The 23396-nt window shown below is 41.0% G+C and overlaps 1 protein-coding gene across 1 annotated transcript in view; it reads right to left on the bottom strand.

Moving 5' to 3' along the window:
• Positions 1 to 23396, bottom strand: part of GART (phosphoribosylglycinamide formyltransferase, phosphoribosylglycinamide synthetase, phosphoribosylaminoimidazole synthetase) — a 1783038-nt gene that overhangs the window by 1562878 nt on the left and 196764 nt on the right. The window contains exon 2 of the mRNA XM_044072949.1: positions 15496 to 15648. Coding sequence (XP_043928884.1) covers positions 15496 to 15640 — 145 coding nt within the window. The 5' untranslated portion in view covers positions 15641 to 15648. The remainder of the gene's footprint in view (positions 1 to 15495; positions 15649 to 23396) is intronic.

Genomic DNA, 23396 nt, shown 5'->3' on the forward strand with positions numbered 1-23396 from the left:
AGGGCCTTGGAGACAAGTCTCAGTCAACCAGGTTCAACCGGCAATATCTGCCCCAGACAAATCTGAACTGGGTGGGGTCAAGTGCTTGGACAGTGCCCATGTCCTTGTTTATGAGATCCGTAATACCATAACTTTACAGATTAAACTTAAGCTAATGGGTGAGTTTCCATAGTCAGTAGTGGCACCACCTTTGTGCAAGGGGATAATGGCATTTCTCCACTCTGCTTGAATGAAGCCTGTACTTAGGCTGTGGTTAAATAGGGTGCTCAATGGCAAAGCTAGTTCTTGCTGGAGATGGTGCAGAAAATGGTCAGGGATACTATCAGATCCCATGAAAGTTGTGCTCTTTGCCTTGGACAGGGCCTTTAACACTTGACTTATGGCAATGTGAAGTGCAGGACAAGTATTGGGGATGCTGAATGGGCCTTTGTGTGTGGGGGGGGGGTAACCTTTGGGCTGAACCCATCTGCTAGCAGGTTGGCCAAGTCAACAGGATCAGTTTAAGTGGTACCATTAAGTACCAATTCAGAACAAACCTGGGCTTTGCCATGGAGGTTCCTGATGTAACTGAAGGCTTTGTGGTTTCGGAGGCTAGTTTCAGTTCATAATTGGCTTTGGAAATTTTCACAAGCAATCTAATTTGCTTGTTGAGGCTAAGGAGGGTGTTTTTCCAATTAGGAATTTGTGCCTTTTTACCCTTGGACAACAGTTTTTCTTTTGTTGTAAAGACTGTTGATAGAGGATATCCACCAGATAGAGGTACAGCACTTGTACAATGCAAACCTATCACAATTTCCATCCTCCTCCCTGTCATTTTCATCGGGCCTAGCCTACATCCCCACTTGTATTCCCCTTCTATCTTTTGCTCTGTGCTTAATCTCCTCACAGCTACACACCTGGAGTATTACTTTGTGTACTTGATCTCACCCTATGCCCCAATGTAAACAGCATTCATAAACATCTTCAGACATTATGTCAGTCTTTACTTGCACAGGTCAATGAATTTCTTTACTCCAGCACTGTTGCTTCTATTACACAAAGTCATGCAATACAATTGTACTATTTTTATATGTCAAGGATTGTATTTTCTTCTTACAACCATTGCTTCTATTTACCATTCTCATGCAATGCAACTGTACTGGTACAATCTTGTTTTTCTATCCAAGTGATTTTACTCTAATTGTATGCACCTTTGCAGAGCTTTTCTCCACGGGCCTCCACTGAAAAGGGGCTCTTTTTGGCCCAGTGGACTTTCCCGATTAATAAATGCAATAAAGTAAATAAAGTTCTCTGATCTTAAACTCACTACAGAGGACTTTGTCAGAAATGTTCGGGGGAGCAAAGATTGCAACCAAGGAAATGATTCTTTTAAATTGTAGCAGATTTCGTGTCAAGACACAGTAAGGCCTTACTAAGCTTAATGCCATTTGCTGCCCCAAAAAAAGCCCTTTTAATTGAAGTACTGAATATTGCAAAGATGATACATTTGAAGGTGGGATCTTTAGAAAAAGGGAAGGAGAAAATTACAAAGAAATATCAAATTTGTTGTAAATATGCTGACTTCAGGAGAGGATGAGAGGTTTACGGGAAGGTAGTAATTGAGCAACTTATGGAATTGGGGTTTTGGGGGAAGTTCCCGAAAAAATAAAGCCTTTTTTTACAAAGAAAGAATTTGGGGTTTTAAAAGGTTTTTCCCAAGGAAAAATTTTAAAAGCACTTGAAAAAACCCCCTGGCATCTTTGCCAAAGCCTTTAAAAAACTACCACTTAAAAGGAAAAAAGAAAGGGGTTTCAACTGCAGATTTCAATTTAACACACCAAAAAAACTCTTAGTTTTCCTTTTCCCCAATTGGGTAAAATTTTTTTCCCCCATTTAAAAGAAAAACAGAAAACATCCGAAGGGCCCTATCAGTTTGACCTTTTAAAAAAGAAAATTTTAGGATGACTGAGCAAACACCCCCTTCCCCCCCCTTTTATTTCCCAAATTTTTAATTTTCATAGGGGGAAACATTTTGGTTAAATTTGGATTTTAAAATTAAAATTTAAATTTCCCCAAAATTTTGGAAAAATTTTCCCGGGAAAAAAAATTTTGGTTTTCCTAAAGGGAACCCACTGGGGCCAGAAAACAGGAAAATTCCGGGCCGAAAGTTTTTTAAACCCCCCCTTGATTGGGAAAGGGAAACAAACCCAGGGAAGCCTTTAAGGGGGGCCCCCAGGCCAACCCCAAGAAGACCCGAATGAAACCCCAAAGGTCCCCAAAGAAAAAAATAGGAAAAAAACAACCTCCTAAAAAGTTTTAAAATATCACTGGCTAAAAGGGTTTTCCCGTCAGGAGTTCCCGGCCCGGGTTCCAAAATTTCCCTCCTGGTGATTTAGCCCGGCTTGGGGGAAAAAAAAAGGGGCCATTTTTCCCGGTTTTTTTCCCCAAATGATTCAGGGAAGGAAAATTTTGGTTGCTAAAAGTTAAAATTTTCAAAAATTTTTCTAATTAAAAAAAAAATCCCATTTTGGGTTCCCCCCGGCTGTAAAATTTAAAAAAAAAACCCCGGGAAAAACCAAAAGAAAATGGAACCCCAAACCCAAAACCAAACACTTTTAGGAAAAAGTCCATTTCCTTTTTGGTGCAATAAAATATGGGGGAAAAACCCCTCCAACCCGGGAAAAAAAAAATGGGTTTTCCCCGCAGGGTCAGTTCAAAACCCGCTTACCCATAGGGAAAAATTTTAATTTTTGGAAATTATTTACAAACCCAATACATTTAAAAGGGAAAAACCCCCCTTTAAAATTTTTTCCCTTTAATACCTGAATTTTTAAACTGCCCAAAAATACAAAAGTGAATTTTCCTTCCCTTTTTAAATTTCTTTTAAAACTTTTTGCAAGGGTTTTTCACAAAATTTCAGGTTTTTTTCTTCCTATACGTTAATTTCCTTAAAAAATTTTTCCCCTTTCTTTTTGGGGGAAAAAGAGGGGGGAAAAACGGTTAAAGGTATAGAAACCCCTTTTAAAGAATTTTGGTTCCAAAACACCTATTTGGGAAATTAAAAAACTGTACCCCGCCATTTAAATTTTAATTTAAACCTTTTGCTGAATATTTCCAAAGGAATTGGGATTTTAAAATAAAAACCCCGACTCCAAAAAAGGAATTCCCCGTTTTCCACACAAATTTTTAAACCCCAAAGGTAAGGGGGGTTTCCCTTTGGGGTTTAAAAAATTTTTTAAAAATTCGAAAATTTTCTGAAAGGTGCCAGAAAAGGGGGTTTTCCCAAATTTTTTTCCCGAAATTGCTTAACCGGTCTTTTCCCAAATTTTTTAAAATTTTTTCTGATTCCTTTTAGGTTTATGAAATCGGTTTATTGCCCTAAAATTTTTCCCTTTAACAGTTTTCTTCCTTTTTCCAGTTCCCAATAAAACCTTTTACCCCAGAAAAAGGGTTTTTTAAAATTTTTCCCTTTCCCCTTTTTCTTGGGTGCAGGGGCAAAGTTTTTAAAAAAGGGCCCCCGGGGAAAGGCCAAATTTTCTAGCCTTTCCCAAAACCAACCAAGTTTCTTGGCCTCTACTATTACCTTTTTGCCCCCCTGAAGTTAAATTTTTTAACAATAAGGGGGGTTTCCCTTTAAAGGGTTTTTTCCCTAAAAAAATTTCCCCCCCTCCGGCCCTTTTTAAAATTTCCTTACTTTTTTGTTTTTAGTGGGGGGAAAATTTTCTTCCCCCTTTTTTTGATTTTTAAAACTAAAACAATAAAATTGGACCCTTTTTCCTTTAAAGGGAAAGGATTTTCCTTTTGGGCAAAGGTGATTGGGTTTGAGTTTAAGGGATAGGTTACAGTTTTACCATCCCCTAAAGGGGAGGAAAGTTTGGTTTATTCCCAACCTTTTTGCGTCCTTAAAAGGTGCCCGTGGGGGAAGGGTGGGGGCAGTTTAAGAATTTTTTTTTAGGGCTTGGCCCCAGGCCAAAGGGCCCTTGGTAAGCCTGTGTGCCCCCCCTTTTCCAGGGGTCCTGGGATTTGTTTTTTGGTTTGTGGAAAGGAACCCCCCGGGGTGGCCCTGGGAAAAGGGTTCCTTTTAAGGAAATGTTTTAAGGTTTTAGCCCTGTGGTTTTGGCCATCCCCTTTGGGGGAAGGGTTTTTTCCAAAGGTCTTTAAAAAATTATGCAGGTGCCATTTTTAAAGGGGCCTTTTTTGGCCCTTGCAAAGCTGATTTTTTCCCGGGCAGATTTTCTGGAAAAGGTTTTTTTTTTCCCTTTTGGAGAAACCCTGAGTGTTGTGCCAACGCCCCCAAAAAAGGATCCTTTTTTATTTTTGAGGATTTAGGAAAAGGTTTTTGGAAATGGATGGAATTTTTAACCAAATTTTTTGGTCCCCTTGGGGTTAAAAGGCAGTGTCCCGGAGGGAAATTTTTCGCAGGAAAAACTGAATTCCCAGGCCCTTTCCTGAATAAATTTTTGGGGGAAATAATGGGAAAGGGGAAGGGTGGTTTTCCAAGAAGGAAAATTTTCTTTTGCAATCGGTTTAAGGGAGGGAGGTAGCCCCCTTTTCAAGTTTAAAGAAGGCCCCAGGGGGGAAATTCTTAGGGGCCTTTTTAAATTTTGGGCCCCCCCTTTGTTATCGGACAGGGGGAGAAAAGGAGGTTTCTTTTTTTAAAGGAAAATTGGGGAAATTTTGGCCGGGATGGAATTTTTTAATTTATTTAAAAAGGATTTGGTCTTAAAACCTCTGCCTTTCGGATTTGGGGGGTTTTTCACCGGCCTTTTTGGAAAGGTTAAGGAAACCCTTTCCCTTTTCAGCATGGATTTCCCTTTTTTAACAAAACCTTTTTTGAGAATAAAGCCAGCTTTCCGCCCAAGGGTGCTTCCAGTTGATCCCTGGTAGGCGGAATCAGAGTCAAGTCATTGGGTCTGTCCTGTAGTAGTGGTAGTAGTTGTAGCTGTTGCACTACTCCTCTGGTTGGCAGGCTGCCACTGACGGCCTCTGTAGGGGCCCTTGGATTGACCTCTGCCTCCAGGGCGCCTGTTTCTGTCTCTCTGTGCTCTGGAGGAGTCTGGAAAGGACCAATTCTTTGTAGGCCAGTTTCTGCTGAGCCTCGGAGGTTGAACTTGCAGGAAATCTAACTGTTTGCACAGATTTTGCTTTTTCTTCAACCTTCTTTAGAATCTCCTGTGCAGGGGAGCCAAATAAATGTTGTTTCTCCATTGGAGCATCGAGGAGTTTAGCCTTGACATGGTCTGGCAAAGATTGCTCCTTCAGCCAGGCATGCCTACGAATTACTGCCCCAAGTCATAGCTGATCTAAATGAAGCCTCCAGTGCATCATAGCCACATTTTAAGAAATGATTTCTGACCTGTTGTGAGTTGTGTACCAAATCCTGAAGGGATTTACGGTCTAAAGGTTCAGGAGAAGAAAGTTTCTTATTTAGCTGATCTAACAAAGATTCTTGGTACTGTATCATATGGAATTGACAGTTTAATGCCCTGGCAGAAAGAGTAGCAGATGTATAAACCTTTTTTCCCCATCTCTCTAATGCTCTAGACTCTCTTTCAGAGGGTAGGGGATTTTTGGCAGTAGCGGCTGCAACCCCTTTAGGGCCCTGAGAAATAGTTTATGGGTCTGCAGCATGGGCTTTATACAGGTGGAAGTGAGAATCCGGGACCCTGTAATATCTGTCAGGTTTGGCGGGGCCGGAGGAAGAGAATCAGGTGCAGTACTGACATCATTGTACACATCATCAATTACAGCTAGAACCGGAGGTATAGCTAAGGGCCTATGCTGGGGCAAATGCAAAAAGGTACTTAATCTTTTTCTAGAATTAGAGAAATCCTGACCCTGCCATTGAAAGTGTTCTCTCATGGAGTGTAAAGTCTCCCCAAAGGAAAATTCTTCGGGGGGGCGAAGGGATAGATTCTTCTGCATCTGAATCCTCATAAGGCGAGTAGGCCCCTTCCTGGTGGTCTGACAAATCAGATCCATCAGTGGAGTAATCTGAGGAGTGAGGTTCAGAGGGGTCAGTCCTGGGCCTTTTGTCTGGAGGAGGTTGGGAGGCCCTGTCTGGGTGAGGTTGGGAACCCCTAATTAAGGAGATAAGGTCCTCAGCAAGACTGAGGATCTGAGAACTAGAGGAAGGCCTCTGGGATGTAGATTTGGCAGGCAAAGCTTTTGAAAGTTTGGCAGCTTTAGCCCTGGAGAAGGCCTTAATAGACATAGAAGCTGGGGGCCTAGCTGCCCCACGTGCAGGGGTAGAAATGTCCAAAGGTATGGTGTCGGACAAATTCTGAACACTAGCTTTGGTAGGGAGTTCTGAAGCCGACTTAGCTGGGGCCTCTGTGGTCGGAGGTATGGTTTCCGTAGTAGGAATAGCCGTGGACTCTGTTTCAGCCGAAACAGAGACACTCGCGGTAGGCCTAGCCGTGGTTTCAGCCGAAACCGCGGGCCACGAGTGTCGGTCCTTTTCCTTGCGTTTTTTGACCATATGCGAAGTCGGAGTCTCAGATGGCATTCTATAAGCAAAAGCGGTTCCAAAAAACTCCTCTGCAAACTCCGACCGACACCCAAGAGTCGGTCGGTTGAAGGAGGCACAGGCTAAACAAGCTGATACGTTGTGGTCTGGGCCTAAGCAAGGAAGGCAGTAAGAATTGAAATCCTTGAGGTATTTGTTTCCCACAAGTTAAACAATTATTTACTTTGTCTGACATCGGCTGAGGCAAGAAAGAGTCCCCAACGGGGTACTTAGCTTTTTTCGAAGTCTTCGGTAGCTGAAATCTCTGGATCTGACCGACCGGCACTTGCGAACAGCTTCTGCTTCGGGCACCGCGCGGCAAGAAAGACTGAGGAAAATGGCGTCGGCTGATGCTTTTATACCCCAGACACTCTGATGTCGGGAAAGTGCGACATCAGCCGAGGCCAGACCCAGACTTTGGAATCCGGCCGACCGAAGGGCTGCCTGAGGCAGGACAACCCATATGTTATGACTGCAGATGCATCCTTGAAGGACATCCACCAAATGAAATAAAATCAGGAGAAAACAACCTGCTCTATCAGTTTTAAAATATCACTGCTAAGAGTGTGCTGTCAGAGTTCCCAGCCACTGACTTGGCAAGTTTACCATCCTGGTGATTTAGTACAGGCTTGTGAAATGCAATTTTGAAGACCATCCAGGACTATTGCCTCTAAATGATATCAGAAGAATTACTTGTGTGCTACAATGTTAATGCAATTTTTCTAAGCTACAAAAGGAATCCTAGGTTTCTGGATTCCTAGGTCTGTAAATTAAACAAACGAACTGGGCTACAATGCTTCAACAGTAAAAATGGACTCAAACAAAACCAAAGCACTTAGAAAAAGTCCACGACTCCTCTTGGTGCAATAAAATATGTAATATTCACTCCACCTGTTAAAAAAAAAAAAACTAGGTTTTCTGCAGATCAGAATTCTGGAAATCTAAGCTTGCAACCTTTACCTCATGTAAAAATTGATATTTTTGTTTTAAATCACTTCGGACATAGCACACATACATTAAAAGAAAGACAACTTTAACATTTTTTTCAATCAAATTTAATATCCATGACATGTTTTTACTACTACCAGCCCAACATTATACAAAATTGCTGAATTTCTGCCTTCCCTTAAACCTTACTTTTCATTATGCATGTGTTGTTCACACAATTTCAGTTTACTTCTATACGATTCACTCCTCTAAAGATCCCTCTCTTCCAGCTCTTCTCTCTCTTTTATGAAACAGCAGTTCAAATACAGTAGGTATAGACCCATTTTATAGCAATTTGGCTGCCAAAAATCAGCCTATGTCTAGACAATTCAGATTCTGTACCCTAGCTCATTTATTTTATTCACAGCCATTTGCTCAGCCAATATTTCCAACAGAGTACTCTGGCATTTTAAAATCCACCAACTCGGACTCCAAAAGCTTATGATCCCAGTTACCTCCATCACACCTCCAACCTTTGCTATCTACCCAAGGAAAAATAATTTGGGGGTCTACTTGGGGTATAAAAATACCTGTGCAAAACCTTCTGGAATTGGCTGAATACTTGGTAGCCAGAAAAGTCTTCCCATTGTTTTCCTGTAAATTGCTTACCCGGTCTCTCTTCCCAATTGTTTATAACCTCCTCTGATTCTTAGTTATGAAATACGTTATATGCCCTAAAATCCCTTTAACAGCTGCTTCTGTTCCAGATTCAACTAAAACCTCTACCAGAACAAGTCTTTCACTTAAAATTCCTCTACCCCTTTCTCTTAGCCTGCAGTCAGAGATCAAATAAAGCCCTTGTAGGGAAGGCAGTTTCTAGCCTACAATCCAACAGTCATCTTGGCCTCATCCCACTATTACCTTTGCTACTGAAGTTATTTGTTGACAATAGTTTCCTTTGACAGGTTTTTTTCCCCTAGTCAATTCCAGCCCCTCTTGCCTATTTTCAATACTCCTACTTGCAGTCATCCCTAGTGGCAAAATCTCTTCTCATACTGATGTAGCTAAAATCAATAAAATTGGACAAAATAATCCGTAAGGGAAAGATTTAATACACATTTTGTCAAAAGTGACTAGACTTCTGCAGCTCACAGCATAGAAAGTACAGTTGTGTACACTTATCATAAATGTAGATGTTTGAGTGTATTCACTGTTGCAGTCATCACGCTTGAGGTAGATTCCCAAAGCTGAGGAAGGGTGGAGGCAGTCAAGAAGTGTTAGGGCTGGCTAGCAGGCCTTGTAAGACTGCTGTAGCAAATCCAGCTCTGGATTTAAGTGATAATGTTTGGTGAATGTGTGTAGAGAACTCCAGGATGTCCGTGGGAGGGACTCTCCTGAGAAATGCTGTAGAGGTTTAGTAGCCCTAGTGGAATGTGCTCCGATCCCCTGTGGGGTAGGTTTTCCATGGTACTTTAACAGAAATGGATGCAGTGAGCTATTCATTTGGAAATGGCTCATTTTGAAATGGCCTTGCCTTCTGCCCCTGTAGCAAAGCTGACTAGCAGCTGGTCAGATTTTCTGAAAGGTTTAGTCCTGTCAAGGTAGAACCTGAGCTGTCTGTGCACGTCCAAGCAGGATCCTTTTCCCTTTATTCTGAGGATTAAGGAAGAAGGTTGGAAAATGAATGGATTGGTTTAGAGCCACTCTGGATACCACCTTGGGCATAAAGGACAGACTAGTCAGGAGGGAAACCCTTTCAGCATGGAAAACAATGAAGGGTTCCACAGCCATTAGTGCCTGCAACTCAGACGCTTCTTGCTGAAGTAATGGCTAGAAGCAAGGCTGTTTTCCAAGAGAGGAATTTTAACTCTGCTGAAGTAGCAGGTTCAAGAGAGGGATGGTGAGCTTTTCAAGTTCAAAGTTAAGGTCCTAAACAGGGGTGGGAGCTCTCCTAGGGGGCCTTAAATTGTTACCCCCTCTCAGTATCTGTTTGACAGGGTGAGAAAAGAGAGGTGGCTCAGTATTATAAGGAGTTGAGATGGCAGAGGCATGAATCAATGGATGAGAAGGATAGGCCTCTGTGGAGCAGCTCTGCTAGGTAATCAAGGATACGAGGCAAGGTGGGCATGGCCGTGTCCTTTCCTTGAGACAGACTCCAAGAGCAATATCTTTTCCACTTTTCAGCATAGGATTTCTTAGTACTAGGCCTTCTGGCCTCAAGGAGGACATCCAGCACCTGTTTGCGGAGGTTACTGGTGGTGTATTCAGGGGATAAGCCAGGCTGCAAGGTTTAGGGTTTTCAGCTGTGGATGCAAAATCTGTCCCTCCTGCCGAGACAGCAGGGAGTGTGTGATGTAGGTGCCAGGATGGCACTGCTGTCAGACTGCGCAGGAGTGGGTACCAGTGCTGGCATGGCCAGTCTGGCAATAAGGATTGCCCTTGGTCTGTCCAGTTTGATCTTTAGTACTTTTGAGAGAAGGGGCAGAGGAAAGGCATAAATGGAGAGGTTCTCATGTGAAGGATAGGACATCCACATTCCAGGCCCTGCTCGAGGGTTCCTGCTGCAAAATTTGCTCAATTGGTGGTTTTGGGGGGGGGGGGCAAAAAAGGTCCACCTCCGGTGTCCCCCGCCTCTGGATTAGAAGTGTGAACGAGTTGGGTTCCAGTTTCCACTCGTGTGGGTCCAGTAAATTTCTGCTCAAGTCGTCTGCCAGTGAATTTTGTTTGCCTGGCAGGAATTCAGCTTGTAGGTGCACTTGGTTGCTCAAGGCTGTGTTCCACAGGGCCATGACTAAGCTGCAGAGTGGGTTAGAACGAGTTCTCCCTTGCTTGTTTGTTTATGTACCACATAACTTTGGCGTTTGTCTGTCTTTATCAGGAGCTGTCCTGGAAGGATAAGGTATTTGAAGACTGTCAAGTGTTCTGTACAGCTAGCATCTCTGATTTATATGCAGGAGAATTTGTCCTGGGCTACATTTGCCTTGAATGCACTTGCCTGTCATGCGAATCCCCATGCATAGTCTGATGCGTCTGTTGTCAGGGTATGGGCAGTGAGGGGTTGAGTGAAAGGGAGTCTCTTGTTGTGGTTGCATGCTTCTGCCCACCAAAGGTACTCTGCCCTTAGACAAGGTATGATGGGAATCACAGTTTCCAGGTCTTGAGAAAGTTGACACCAGAGACATTTTAAGTACCACTGAAGTTTCCTCATATGCAGTCTTGCATATGGAATTAGCAGAATGTATGAGGCCATGAACCCTAGGGCTTGCAATATTTTCCTTGCAGATAGCTGGGTTTTGGTGGCAATTGGTTTGAAGTAGTCTGTCAAATAGACCTGCTTTTTTGGAGTGAGGAATGCCATCTGGGAAGTTGTGTTCAAGCTTGCTCCCAGGAATACAATTTTTTGACTGGGCACCAGTTGTGATTTCTTTTCATTGATGGTATACCTCAGTGAAGTTAGGAGTCCTTTTACAAATGCCAGGTGCTGAAGTAGCAATTCTTGACTGTCAGCCTAAATCAGGCAATCGTCCAAGTATGGGTAAATGTGAATATTTCTCTGCCTGTAGTATGCAATGGCTGGAGCCAGGCACTTTGTGAATACTCTGGGTGCAGTAGATAAGCTAAAGTGAAATGCAGAGACCTGACAGTGCAAAGAGCCTACCCTGAAACGTAGATATTTCCTGCAAGACTCCCTTATGGGGATGTGCAGATAAGCTTTAAGTCTAGGGTGGCTAACCAGGCATCCCTGGCTAGCACAGTGAGAAGCTGTTGCAGTGTAAGCATTTTGAATTTTGGGAAAACCAGAAAAGTGTTCAGAATTGATAGATTCAGGATAGTGCACCAAGACCCCTCTTTTCTGGACACCAGGAACAGTCTGGAGTAGAAACCCTTTCCCCTTTGTTCTACTGGAACAAGTTGAATAGTCCTGATATTGAGAAGGGAAAGTACTTGCTTTTGAGCCTCTGCCCACTGGTTTTAAGGAAGGTCTGGCAACCCGCTTGGGGTTGGCAGTGAGTGGAAGTAGAATCTGTATCCCTGGGTTACAATGTTTAGAACCCATCAGTCCTGAGTAATGAACATCCAGTTTTTTGCATGAAGGGCAAGTTTTCCTCCTAGGGGTGCAAGTACTTTTGCATGGCTGGGAAGGATAATTGACAAGTCATTGTGAACTTTTTCCACAAGGGAGTGGCTTACCACTCCCCGTTTTTGAGATGGGGGCACTCCACTGTTTAAATCTCTGCATACCCTGAGACTGTAGCCTTGGTGGTCTGTTCCCCCTGGGTTTAGACCGAGGTCTGGGATGGACTGGAAACTACCAGTTTTTAGAAGGCCAATACCTACTGAATCTAGGTGGCTGCACCTGTAAGAAATCTTTTGACAGTTTGCATAGATCTAGCTTTTTCCTCCCTCTTTTTAAAAACTACTTCTGCTTTGGTGCCAAACGGTCCTGATTTAATGGAGCATCTAGAAATTTTGCTTTGGCATGGTCGGCAAGATTTGTTCCTTCAGTCAAGCATGCCTTCTCAGTACAGACCCAGTAACTGTAGCCCTGCAAGATGCTTCTGAGGCATAAAAATCACACTGCAAAGTATGTTTACTCACTTGGTTTGCAGAATGCATTAACTCTTGTAAATCTTTATTTTCTGCACAATCTGGAAGTAACACCATTTTTTGTTTAATTAGTACCAGAATATGTTGCTGGTACTTCCAACATGAGAAACTGGCAACTCAAAGCCCTGATGGCAAGAATTGCAGAGGAATATACCCTTCTTACCCCACCCTTCTTACCCCATATATCCAAAACCCACGGTGGTGGTGCTGCAGTAGTGTCGCCTCGCAGTAAGACGCTGTTCGGTTAGATTCTCGGCTACAGCGTCTTCTGCGTGGAGACATGCGTGAATGGGTGCACCTTCGTTGAAGGTTGTGTCAGGGCTGGTAACCCGGCACGTAAAACTCAACTACCAATCATTAGTGGACTGGAGTTCCGCTGTGGTGACCCCTAACTGGGAAAAGCCGAAAAGACATAACCCCATACATCTAAAGCTCTTGAATCCCTGTCTGAAGGGGTAGGGTTTTTGGCTGTAGTAGCCTGAATACCTTTAGGTCCCTGGGATATGGTCTCTGATTTCGCAGTAGGATTCAGAGAAATTTGAGAGAGTCGGGTACTCTGTAGTACCGGTCAGGTTTTCTAGGTCAGGAGTAAGACTGGATTCCATTAAATCCTCTACAATATCCAGGACAGTGGGTATAGCTAGAGGCCTGTGCTGAGGCAAATCTAAAAATTCTGTCTCTTTTTGGACTGAGGATAGTCCTGGCATTCCCAACAGAAATGCTCTCTTAAAGAATGCAAGGTTTCACCAAAAGAAAAATCCTCTAGGGGAGGCAGGGGGAATGGATTCCTCAGAATCCTCATAGGTTGATAAGGGTATGTCCTGGTAATCAGAAGGGTCAGAGTCACTGGACTCCAGGTCTGTGGAATCAGAAGGAAATTCAATTATTTGTCTTATCAGGGGAAGGCTGGCTTCCCCTAGAGTAATAAGGTCTTCAGCCATTCTAAGCATTTGTGTTTGTGGCATGGGAGCTTGAGCATGTGCTTTGGTAGTCTGTTTAATAGGTGTAGTGTAAACTCTGGGCCTGAGAAACTCGCAGGTTTTAGCTAAAAATGAAGTTGGTTTAATACGAGCATCTGTAGGTCGAATACACCCACAGAAGCAGGTGCCTGCACAGCAGCTCCAGACCCATACAAGGTAGAGACGTCTGCAGGTTCCATGGTCTAAGAAGCATCTCGCGGCATACTGGACTCCAAATGGGTCTCAGCAGAGGCCTGCAAATCTGTAGACGCAGGTATCAGGGGCTGCAAAGGCGCCTCACTCAAAGGAAGTGTCGGCAGTTTTGGACCTATGCAGTCAGTCTTTATCTTTACATTTTTTTGGAAGATTGTTAGTCGGATGGCTTAGCGCCATTTCTGAATACAAAGAACGAGCGTGAAAAAATTGAGACAAAGATTAAAACAAGGCACAAAATCGCCAACAAGGGACGTCGTGCTCTGGGCCTAAACAGGTAACTCAGTAAGAATGAAATCTCTGGGAGGTATTTGCTTTCCACAGGCAAGACAATGGTTAACTTTTTCTGACATCTGTTAGAGCAAGAAAAAAGGATCCCCAACGGGGTCCTTGGCTTTTAGAAGAATTCAGGTTTGAAATTCGAAAAACCTGAATTTCAGGTAGCAGCCGACCAGCACTTGCCAACTGCTTCGGGCTCCTCCATGGCAAGAAAGACTGCTGCAATGGCATCTGCTGCGTGTTTTATACCCCTGACGTCATGGAGGAGGTGACAGCATCCGAAGCAGAAATCCCAAGACACTGGTATTCGGGCCGACTGAGGGCTACCTGCAGGCAGATAACCCAAGTGTGATGACTGCAACAGTGAAACAAAGATCAGGCTACTCAGCTGAATACCTAGTAACCATTAAAAACATCTTTAATGGATGCAGCAGTACTACCTTTAGAAAGATGGATAACTGGATAGGACAATAAATACCTATAGTGATAAGCTACTGGCAATGTTTAACACTGGACAAAGGTTTTGGTCTTTTCAGACCAAAAACATGAGTGCTTTACAGGCACGGATGATGTTTGTGAGGAACCCCACTGGACCAGTAATCAAGGAGTCTCAATCTTCTCCACTAGCAGCAGTGGGGAACATTCACAGAGGATGACCGGTACACAGTATTTCTAGACACAGCTCTCTGCATCAATTGCAATTTCCCTTAAGAGCACAGTGTCCACAGTCAGCCAGGGGCTGGTTTCTACCTCTTTCTCCAGATCCCCAATAAGACTCCCCATTGGCACAGCTGTAGAGTGGAGTCCTTAGCCAGACACACACAGACAAAACATCTAAACTAAGCTTTATTAAATTCCTGACTGTAAGAGAGTTGCTGTTCCCTAGAAACTTACTTCGTTAGAGCAAGGCAGATGTGGTGAATGGTTCTGGTCAGGTCCAAGACCAAATACAGAATGCTCGGTCTCACTAAGACATCTCAAATTAATATCTAAAATATTACTGCTTTGATACCTTAAATCCTCTACAATATCCTTTATTGAATGGACCTGACCAGAACCATTCACCACATCTGCCTTGCTCTAACGAAGTAAGTTTCTAGGGAACAGCAACTCTTACAGTCAGGAATTGTAGAGGATTTAATTTCTGGTCATGTGACTAGTTCCCAGGCAAAGCCTCCATTGCTGGAAGCTGGCAGCATTTAGCATCTACCTGTAAATATATACAGACAAGGGCTTTTCCGCAAATCTTTGGCGGATGCTGCAAGTCCTAAAGAATTGTATTCTTTCATGCTTCAAAAAGTAAGAATTAGTTCACTCCAAGGGCAATACAGAAAGCTTCCTAGCACAGTCTCTCTAGGTGCATGTAAAACTTTAGGAGGTAGCCTCTATTACGTCTTATGAAGTAATTTAATATATTTTTCTAAATTTTACTAGACTGAGATTAACCTCTTGTATCCCAGTTTCCACTGATAAAATATACACAGTTACAATACTTCATGTACATTTCTGTTCTCTTCCAGTAGGGCACACTGTGAGCACATTTTAAAGACAGCACTTTTACAAACATTACATCTGTACAGAGCAGTTTGATAAACATGACATTTGTAATACAAGCATCTTCATTTTGATATTCACCAATGACAATTTAGAAAGTTCCAGCTAGCCAATACTGCCAGCACAGGATTAACAAAAAGCAGCAGATGGCTACTGCAATCAGACTACAATGCTTTGCTCCTCTGTGCTGTCCCATGTCAGTACCTTGTGTCAATTTTATTCTCTAGCCTTGTACCAGACTAGCAACAATTGCTTTTGCATAGCCATATTCAGTTCAATTACCACAAGCAAAAGCTAAATCAAGCTTCTCAGTGAAGCAGAACACAAAAGGAAAATCAGTAACAAAATCTGCAGTAAAAGATTCCCACTCATACAAGCACTCCTTTAACAGGTATTTACAGCAAACAGTATTCAAAAGGTGAATTAACTACTTCCAAGAAGTAAAAAAAAAAAAAGTCAAAACTTTACCAGAATTTGTTATATTCCCATTATTGGCAGTCCCAGCATTTCCAGGAGCAACTAAAACTTGTTGGACATGAGGAGACTGTGCCAGTTTCCATGCCAGTGCATGTTCCCTGCCACCACTGCCAACCACGAGTACCCGTTCAGCCATTGATTTACCTGCAAAAGAAAAACTTAAATCTTTAAATCAAAGCAAGCAGAATTCATTTCTTGCATTAGAAAGGATCAGTAATTAAGAATTGTTGTATTGCACTTCACAGAATCACATTTTTTATACAGCAAATACTTCTCAAAACTTGTTGCAAGGGGACAGGTCTTGCAGCACCACTCATGTTGTGGTCTTTGGCTTCCCCCAATCCCCTTAATTATACTAACTCCAAAGTCGCACAAATTTGGAGAAACACCACACAGGGAATATGTTGGCAAGCAAACTTCTAGAAATGGTGGTACATCATAGAGGGTGGGGCATTAGCAAATTTCAAATGCTGTGCTAGACTACACTAGTTTCCCTTACAAGTTTCTGCATTTCCAGGATCCTTAACCACACAATCAGGGATTCTTCTCAACAGCCTTCTACACATTTGTATGAACTGTGATTTAACAATGTTCTTTCAATGAAGTCTTCAATTTTTTCAGTAATTTGTGATTTGATGAAAAGGCAATTCAATGTACTGTTGCAGCCACAAATACATAACACACCCCTTTAGTCAAACAAAATTGAACCTAAATTTATGAATCTAGGAAGACCAAAAGTAAAAAAAAAAAATGTTTTGCAAGAGGAAAGCCCCCCCATAACAAAAGCTACCTAAATCTCAATTCAGATTGCACAATAGTGGGGAAGGTCAAATTCCAAAACCCTGGTGTACCACATTTACTATTCCAAACGTTAGACCAAACAACCAGCTCGCATACACACAGGTAATACAATATCTATACGCTTCTCTATATAGATCTTCCCATCTCTCTTCCCCTCTATATACATCTATTTCTTTGTATGTGTATATAAATAAAAACACTTGTAGAATTATACAACAGTACATTAAAGCACAATACAAAAGATACAGGCACTTCAGAGAGCAGGGATGAAAAGATGCACACCCCACCCACCAAACTAAAGTAAAGTAATCAAAAGGAAAATAGTTTTCCAATCTCTTAACCTAAACCTTTAAAAGCAACTTCAGACCAAACTTGTTTGAACTGTGACACTTGAGAAAGGGATTTTCATAAATGAAAAAGTAGAGTTGGGGGCAGGATCAGTCAGGTTTAAGGTTAGCACACAGGTAAAGTGAGGCCGGGAGTAAAGCCACTTGCCGATTGTTAGCATTCCAGATCACCTTTAAGACAGAAGAAAAATTCTCCTTCACCTACACGCTTAATTGATATATAAACCTTGCTCATGTTTTGCAAGAGGTAACTCTGAATAATCAAGTTCTACAAATAACAGGTCTTCTAGTCACTAAAGTTCCACCCTGGTTGCCGCTGTCACACACGACTGTTTTCATAATATTGCAAAAACTCAATATTTTTACTCCATTTCCAATATTTGTCTTCCAAGTATGACAACTGCTTCAGTAGTGCTGTCAAGAAATATTTTCAAAACCCAACCACTTAATTATTCCATCAAGTCCATCTTGAATAGTAGACCCTGATTTTTATTTTCATGCCTTACCACCTTTCATTCCAACAGAGTGCAGATTGCTACTCCTTTCCAACTGCCTTGTCCGAAATCTTGCACAACCAATGCTTAGGAGGTCTACTAGCTGTCCATTGCTGGTACACTTATTCAGTTCACTCTCACGCAGCTTCAAACAAGCCAGTCCTTTATGGCCTCCAAATGACTTTCACCCTTTTTAGTTTTTCTACTTTCTGTATGTGAAGCATTATGATCTCATTCTTGCTCCCAACTTCAAAATACTCTGCATTTACCAAAATAGTCCACTTCTTCCAGTACCAAATCAAAAGGAGACAGCTGTTTAATTCATCAAAACAACTATCAAATAAACCACTTACTTCCCCATTTAATGGTTTTAGAAACAGGACCTTAGAAAGCAAACCAGCTTCAACAACCTGCAATGCACATGCCTAAGCCCGGAAAAGGGAGATCTTGACCATAAGCAACCCTCAACACATACAAAAAGACAAATGATTCATACTGAAGCATTAAAGCAAGCTCATCATATTAACTTCAATGTAAAGGCACTTAAAGCCAACGCCAGTTACATTCACGTTAAACAAAATTCAGTTATACCAAAAGTGCTGTTACTCAGATACAAATCATAAGGTATTCTTTACTACACTATACAGAATTTACTTGCGTAATAATTTTGAAGACCACAACAATCTATTGTAAGAAAAATGTAGGTAAGATTTAATGTAAATATTGCTAGATTTTTTTTAAAGTATCTGTCAATATAACAGGTATGTGTACACAACACACCCATACCACCCCACCCCCAACACACACACCCAACCCCCAACACACACCCAACAAGCACTGCCAGAACAGAAAGGTTTGAATATACTACAAGCTATATATCTGGCTTAGAAAGTAGCATCACAGACAGAAGTGGAAAATAAGTTAACTCAACATACGTTTTTCCCAAACTCATTACTCTAGTTTCATGTTAAAGTGAATTAGCAAGAGCTAGCATGGACAAGGTTGAGATTATAACAAATGCCTTAAATTTTAATAGTGTTAAGTGCTTGATAGATTAAAGCAGAAAAAATTCACAAGAGTTTTAACATCTAAAGTTTAAGAAGGTAAACAAAAAAAAGTCAAACTTTATATCCAAAATGTCTGGATGGGAAAGCCTTTGGAATTTAGGTTTAGTCCCTGTATTTATTTTGCAGATGCTTCTGGGTTGGAAGAGTTTTAATGGGGTTTTGTTGCTTGATAGGCATTGGAGGGACAGCTCCAACTTCTCTGTTCTGAGCGTCTTGACACAGGTTGTCCATCTTCACAAGAAACAACTAATCCAAAGACCTGAAAAATAGTTGGCAAGATAGTACCCAAGTTGGCTGTGGACATACAAAATATAGATTATACTCTCCCCCTCATTATTAGGTTCAGGAAAAAAATGAAGGTGGTGAAGAGATGGATACTTTAGTGTAAACACGGATACCACTTTAGGCATAAAACTGGATTAGTTCTCAAACACTTCTCTCTGGGAAATGAGATAAGGCAGAGTCATAAGAGCATGCAACTCAGATACCCTTCTTATAGATGTCAGAGCAATCAGTAAAACAGTTTTCCATGTTAAGAACCTCAAGGCAGCCAGGTTAGCAGTTTCAAAATGGAGAAGCCGTTAGCTTCTCTAAACACAAAATTAAGATCCCAAGGGGGGCCACTGGTTTACTTGGAGGCCTCTGTGAAAAACACTTGCCAAAAAAAATACGAAACTGCACTGAAAGAGGAGGATCCATGAGCAGATATGCTGAAATGGCTAATAAATTAATCTTGATATAGAAATAGAAGGCCATAGAATAGTTATTCACACTATACAACAAATAAAAGGTAGAAACTGAGGTGGCTAAAAGTAAAAACTTTAATAAAATGCTAAGCGCCTTCACATCAGTTCACGATAATTCTTCGGACAGTTTAAAGTTTTTACTTTTAGCCGCCTCAGTTTCTACATTTTATTGTTTTAATATACGACTTAGCAGGTTTTCTTGCCTCCACTACTACCTGCTGCATGTCCTCAGTAAACAGGTGCCTAAAGGGAATAAAGACTCGATCAGCATGGCAGTCAAATGAAATGGACTGACAGACATATCAAACTCCCCTATTCTTGTGTGAGTAGATCCAGCCTGAGAAGTGTGTGGTAACCGCCCATGGCCATTTCCAAAAGAAGGGACAACCACAGTCACCTGGGCCAAAAAAACCACAACAATATTTGTTACTTCTGAAGATTCAGAAGGAATCCCGCAAACATTAGTTGAAAGGGTGGAAAAGCATACAGAAACATTCCTATCCAAGGAAAAGAAAACGCATCTACTAGGCCTTCTTGCATGGAGTCCTGAACAGAATCTTGCTAGATTGATCAGAGAAGAGGCAAAAAGGTCTGTTTGATTTATTGAGGGAAATTCCTCAATCTTTGAAGACCAGAGGGTCTGCCCTGGTCCTGCTCAGCTCGTCTGCCACACAGTTTTGGTCTGATGGGATGCAGGATGCCTGCAGAGTGAGACTGTGTTGTGAAGCTATACCCCATGCCAACATGACTAGTCTGCAAAGGGGGAGCAAGACCTACTTCGCCCGCTTGATGTATTACATGCCTGTGGTATTGTCTGTAACAACTTGAAGTGGTCCCTGGGACCAAAGATGATGCAGAAGGTGGAGTGCCTTGATCATGGCATGCAACTCTAATAATATGCTTGTGTCTGTTCTTGGCGTCCCACATACCCTGCACATTTATTCAGCCTGGAAATGTCCCCTGAGCCAATTCTGAGGTGTCTGTGGTGACAAACTGCTTTGGAACAGGAAGGGAAAAGGGGAGACCTGAACGTAAGAATATCTGTCGCCACCAAATGGATTTCTCTTCCAATAAACCCCAGCACTAGGATTTGGAGACAGAAAGGGGTGTTGGTGATGTACCAAAAACACTTCAGATACCACTTTATCTTTGTCATGTAGAGTCTTGACAGTGGTGTCATGAGAATCATAGAAGCCAAGAGACCCAAAATCCTGAGGTATTCCATCACAGTGACCAAAGTGAGTGAAAAAAACATAGTAATATATAAAGATAGTTTTCCCTGTGGAATAAAAGTACTTTGAACGGAGGTGTCTAGCTGACATCCCAGGAACACAATCTTGGAATCCCAGCTTGTACAAGATCTGAGAGTCCAGACACTAAAAAAAAGACTCAAAGATCAGAAAGTAATCTCAATATGGAAAAAAAAATGTTGATACCTTGTAACGTGCAATGTGCCAACTAGAACTGGACACACTGTTTTCACTCTAGGTGAAGTAGTACAAATGGCAAGGCAGAGAACTGAAAGTGATCCCAGACCACTTTTACACTCAACTGTACTTAGGTTTCTCCATGAGTACAAGTCCATTCAGTTGCAGGCACAATTTGGCCGATTTTCTTTTTTAGGTAGCAAACCTCTTCTCCACTGCAAATAGAACTCCTTGCTTTTATGGATGAGCATAAGTTTTATAAGCAGCAAAATGAAATACTACAGTTAATACCACAAATTGGTAACAGAGTCCATAACAGTATGCATTTTAAGCCCTCTGGCAAGTTCAAAGTTACCATCCTAATACCTTTTTAGTAGTGCAACATAAAATTGATACATAAAAGACAAATAGCACCAGAATTATGAAACGTTGTACCTAATATCACTTTATATAGGAATTCATTTCTTGCAAGTGATGGCTCCACATTTTACCTTCTCTCTAGCAATGCAAGACTAATACTAAAACTTTGTTATACATCTGGCTGCGATTTAACAAACAGTTTTAATTTTGTAAAACACAGAATTGAAATGTATTTCTACTTTACCACATTTGCACTGCATCAAATGAAGTTTTAGATGACGTTTGCAAATTAAACTTTTTTCTTAATGTTAATTTTAAATCAGAAAGCTTAAGAATAATCATGATGCAAAATATGAACGGGATTTGAAGATTTTAGTGATAGTTTTCACACATTTCTAACAGTAAACCTGTTAGTTTATTAGATGCTTCTAAAATTAAAAGCAGTTTAAATATCCACTTTTGCCACTTTTCAAGTACTCAGTTTAGGGGAGAATACCTTGTTTTCCTTTCTGCAGGAATACATCAAACATTTACAACAAAAAAAATGAGTGGGCTGCTTTAAAAGAACAGAGTAACAATTTGATTTTAAACCATCTGATAATTTCAACAAAAACTGTGGCTGTTCATTTTACACAATATTTACATGTTACACATGCTTTGTGTGTTAAGATCACTTGAATATCAATACTTCTAGGAAGGTTTAAAAAAAATAAAAATAATCTTGTCATTGGGTATTTTTGTAGAGATGTCTTTCAGCTTTTCCAGATTAGGGGTCGCCACAGCGGAACTCTGGTCCGCTAATTAGCACTGGATTTTTAAGGTGCCAAGTTGCCAGGTCGACACTAAACCTTCAAAGAAGGCACCCCCATTAATGCATGCACCTACCTGCATGTCTTTAGACGTCATTCGACCACGGGGAGGACATGCAGACTCAGCACAGAAGGCACTCCAGCAGAGAATCAAACAAGAGATACTTCTGTAGAGAGGATAGCAGTAAAAAATTCTGTATTAGCACAGCAAAGCTAGCTACATTTTTTCTGTAGCTTAGAAGACTATAAACAATCCGACAGACTAAACCACATCATCCTGCAGCTATTTTACTATCAGCATTTTTTTTAATGAAAAAAAACACATGTTAAGCTATCCTCAAACATAAAAGGAAAATGAGACCTAGGAAAAACAAAGTAATTTGTAATGAGTATATATTAGGATTACATAACAGGTTACAAAACTGGTTACAAAACTATGAATCAGTATTAAGCATGTAAATATAGAAGCCCTTTTATTACGCATGGGGATCATCCATTTAAAATTCATTATTGGCCTTTATTTAGCAAATTAGAGGCATTGACATGTGGGTTTCTTTCACTCTTGTGCAAGCTAACCTAGTAATGAATGAATTAACATTTAAAATATTTTATGTCATATCTAAGAGGGTTAAGAAATATTTAGGACTTTTGAATAATTATATGCAAAACAGATTTTACATTAGATGACAAACCAAGTACTTCTTAGTATTCAATGGAAGGCAACTACAAATGTGTCAGCTTTCGCATGGCAAGAAGTGCCACGCTCCCCATTTACTTTACTTCCTTATGGCGAGTGTTTGAGGTTACCTTTATATAGCAATCATACACCCCCCCCCCCCAAATAAGCTAAATATACAGTTAGGGCATTTACCAATAGGTATTACAATAAATACAAGTAATAAACTATTTTAAAAGGTCTATACTGGATGGTCGAACTTTCAAATGTTAGACTGGCATATGGTCGACACCACAGATCTCCATATAGCGAGGAAAATTTTTTTTTTCTTTCTTGCACTGTATGCAATCTTGCATATTTAAAGAGCAGGGGGTTTGCCCCCCGTTTTAAAGCGTTCAGGTAGGTAATTTGCATAGTTGTTTCCAGCACATCTAAATATACACTCCCTGCAACATATACGAAAAAATGAATATGAAAAAAATTAACAAGAGGCATACTTTGTTACAGTTTATACTATTTTATGATAAATTAACCGAATCAATTTGGCTTTATTGAAAACGAGGTTTTTTTTGTTTTGTTTTTTTTAAAGATTGCATAGAAGTCTTCCAATAATTTCTTTTAAACTGTGCCAGAATAGAGATATGTTAGAATGTTTACATTAGCAACATACTGAGGAATACACTAATATTTATCCAGAAAATAAAAGGAGTACTTACCTTTGTGGCTCATGTAGGTTTGAATCAAATGGTAAACATGCATTTAAAAATAAAAAACCTAGTATAGGTCCTCAAAAGCCCTTGTGACTGGAATTTCCAAGATGGCAGCACACTAATCTGATTCATTTCATCTCTCTCTCCCAGTGTGAAAAGAAAAAAAAAAAAAAAAAGGCTAGCGAACATGTTATTTTGGGTAAAATTCAGTTACTGGCCAAAGTACACTTCACAGATACCAGTAAAGGTGAAATAGGATTAACCTGAAAGAAAATCAACCTGAAAAGTTGAAGAAAAACACTTGCTGAAGAAACTGCAGCTGTTAAGCAAAAAGCAGTTTAAGTCTCGGATTTGGTAGAACAGATGGCTTCCAATAATTTAGAGGAAAAAATAAAAAAATCAAATGTATTCAGACGTGATTAAATAAAGCCATGAAGGACTATCGACTCAAATAA

Source organism: Protopterus annectens, chromosome 5.part1 (assembly GCF_019279795.1).
Source record: "Protopterus annectens isolate FY-2018-M chromosome 5.part1, PAN1.0, whole genome shotgun sequence".
Lineage (NCBI taxonomy): Eukaryota > Metazoa > Chordata > Ceratodontiformes > Protopteridae > Protopterus > Protopterus annectens.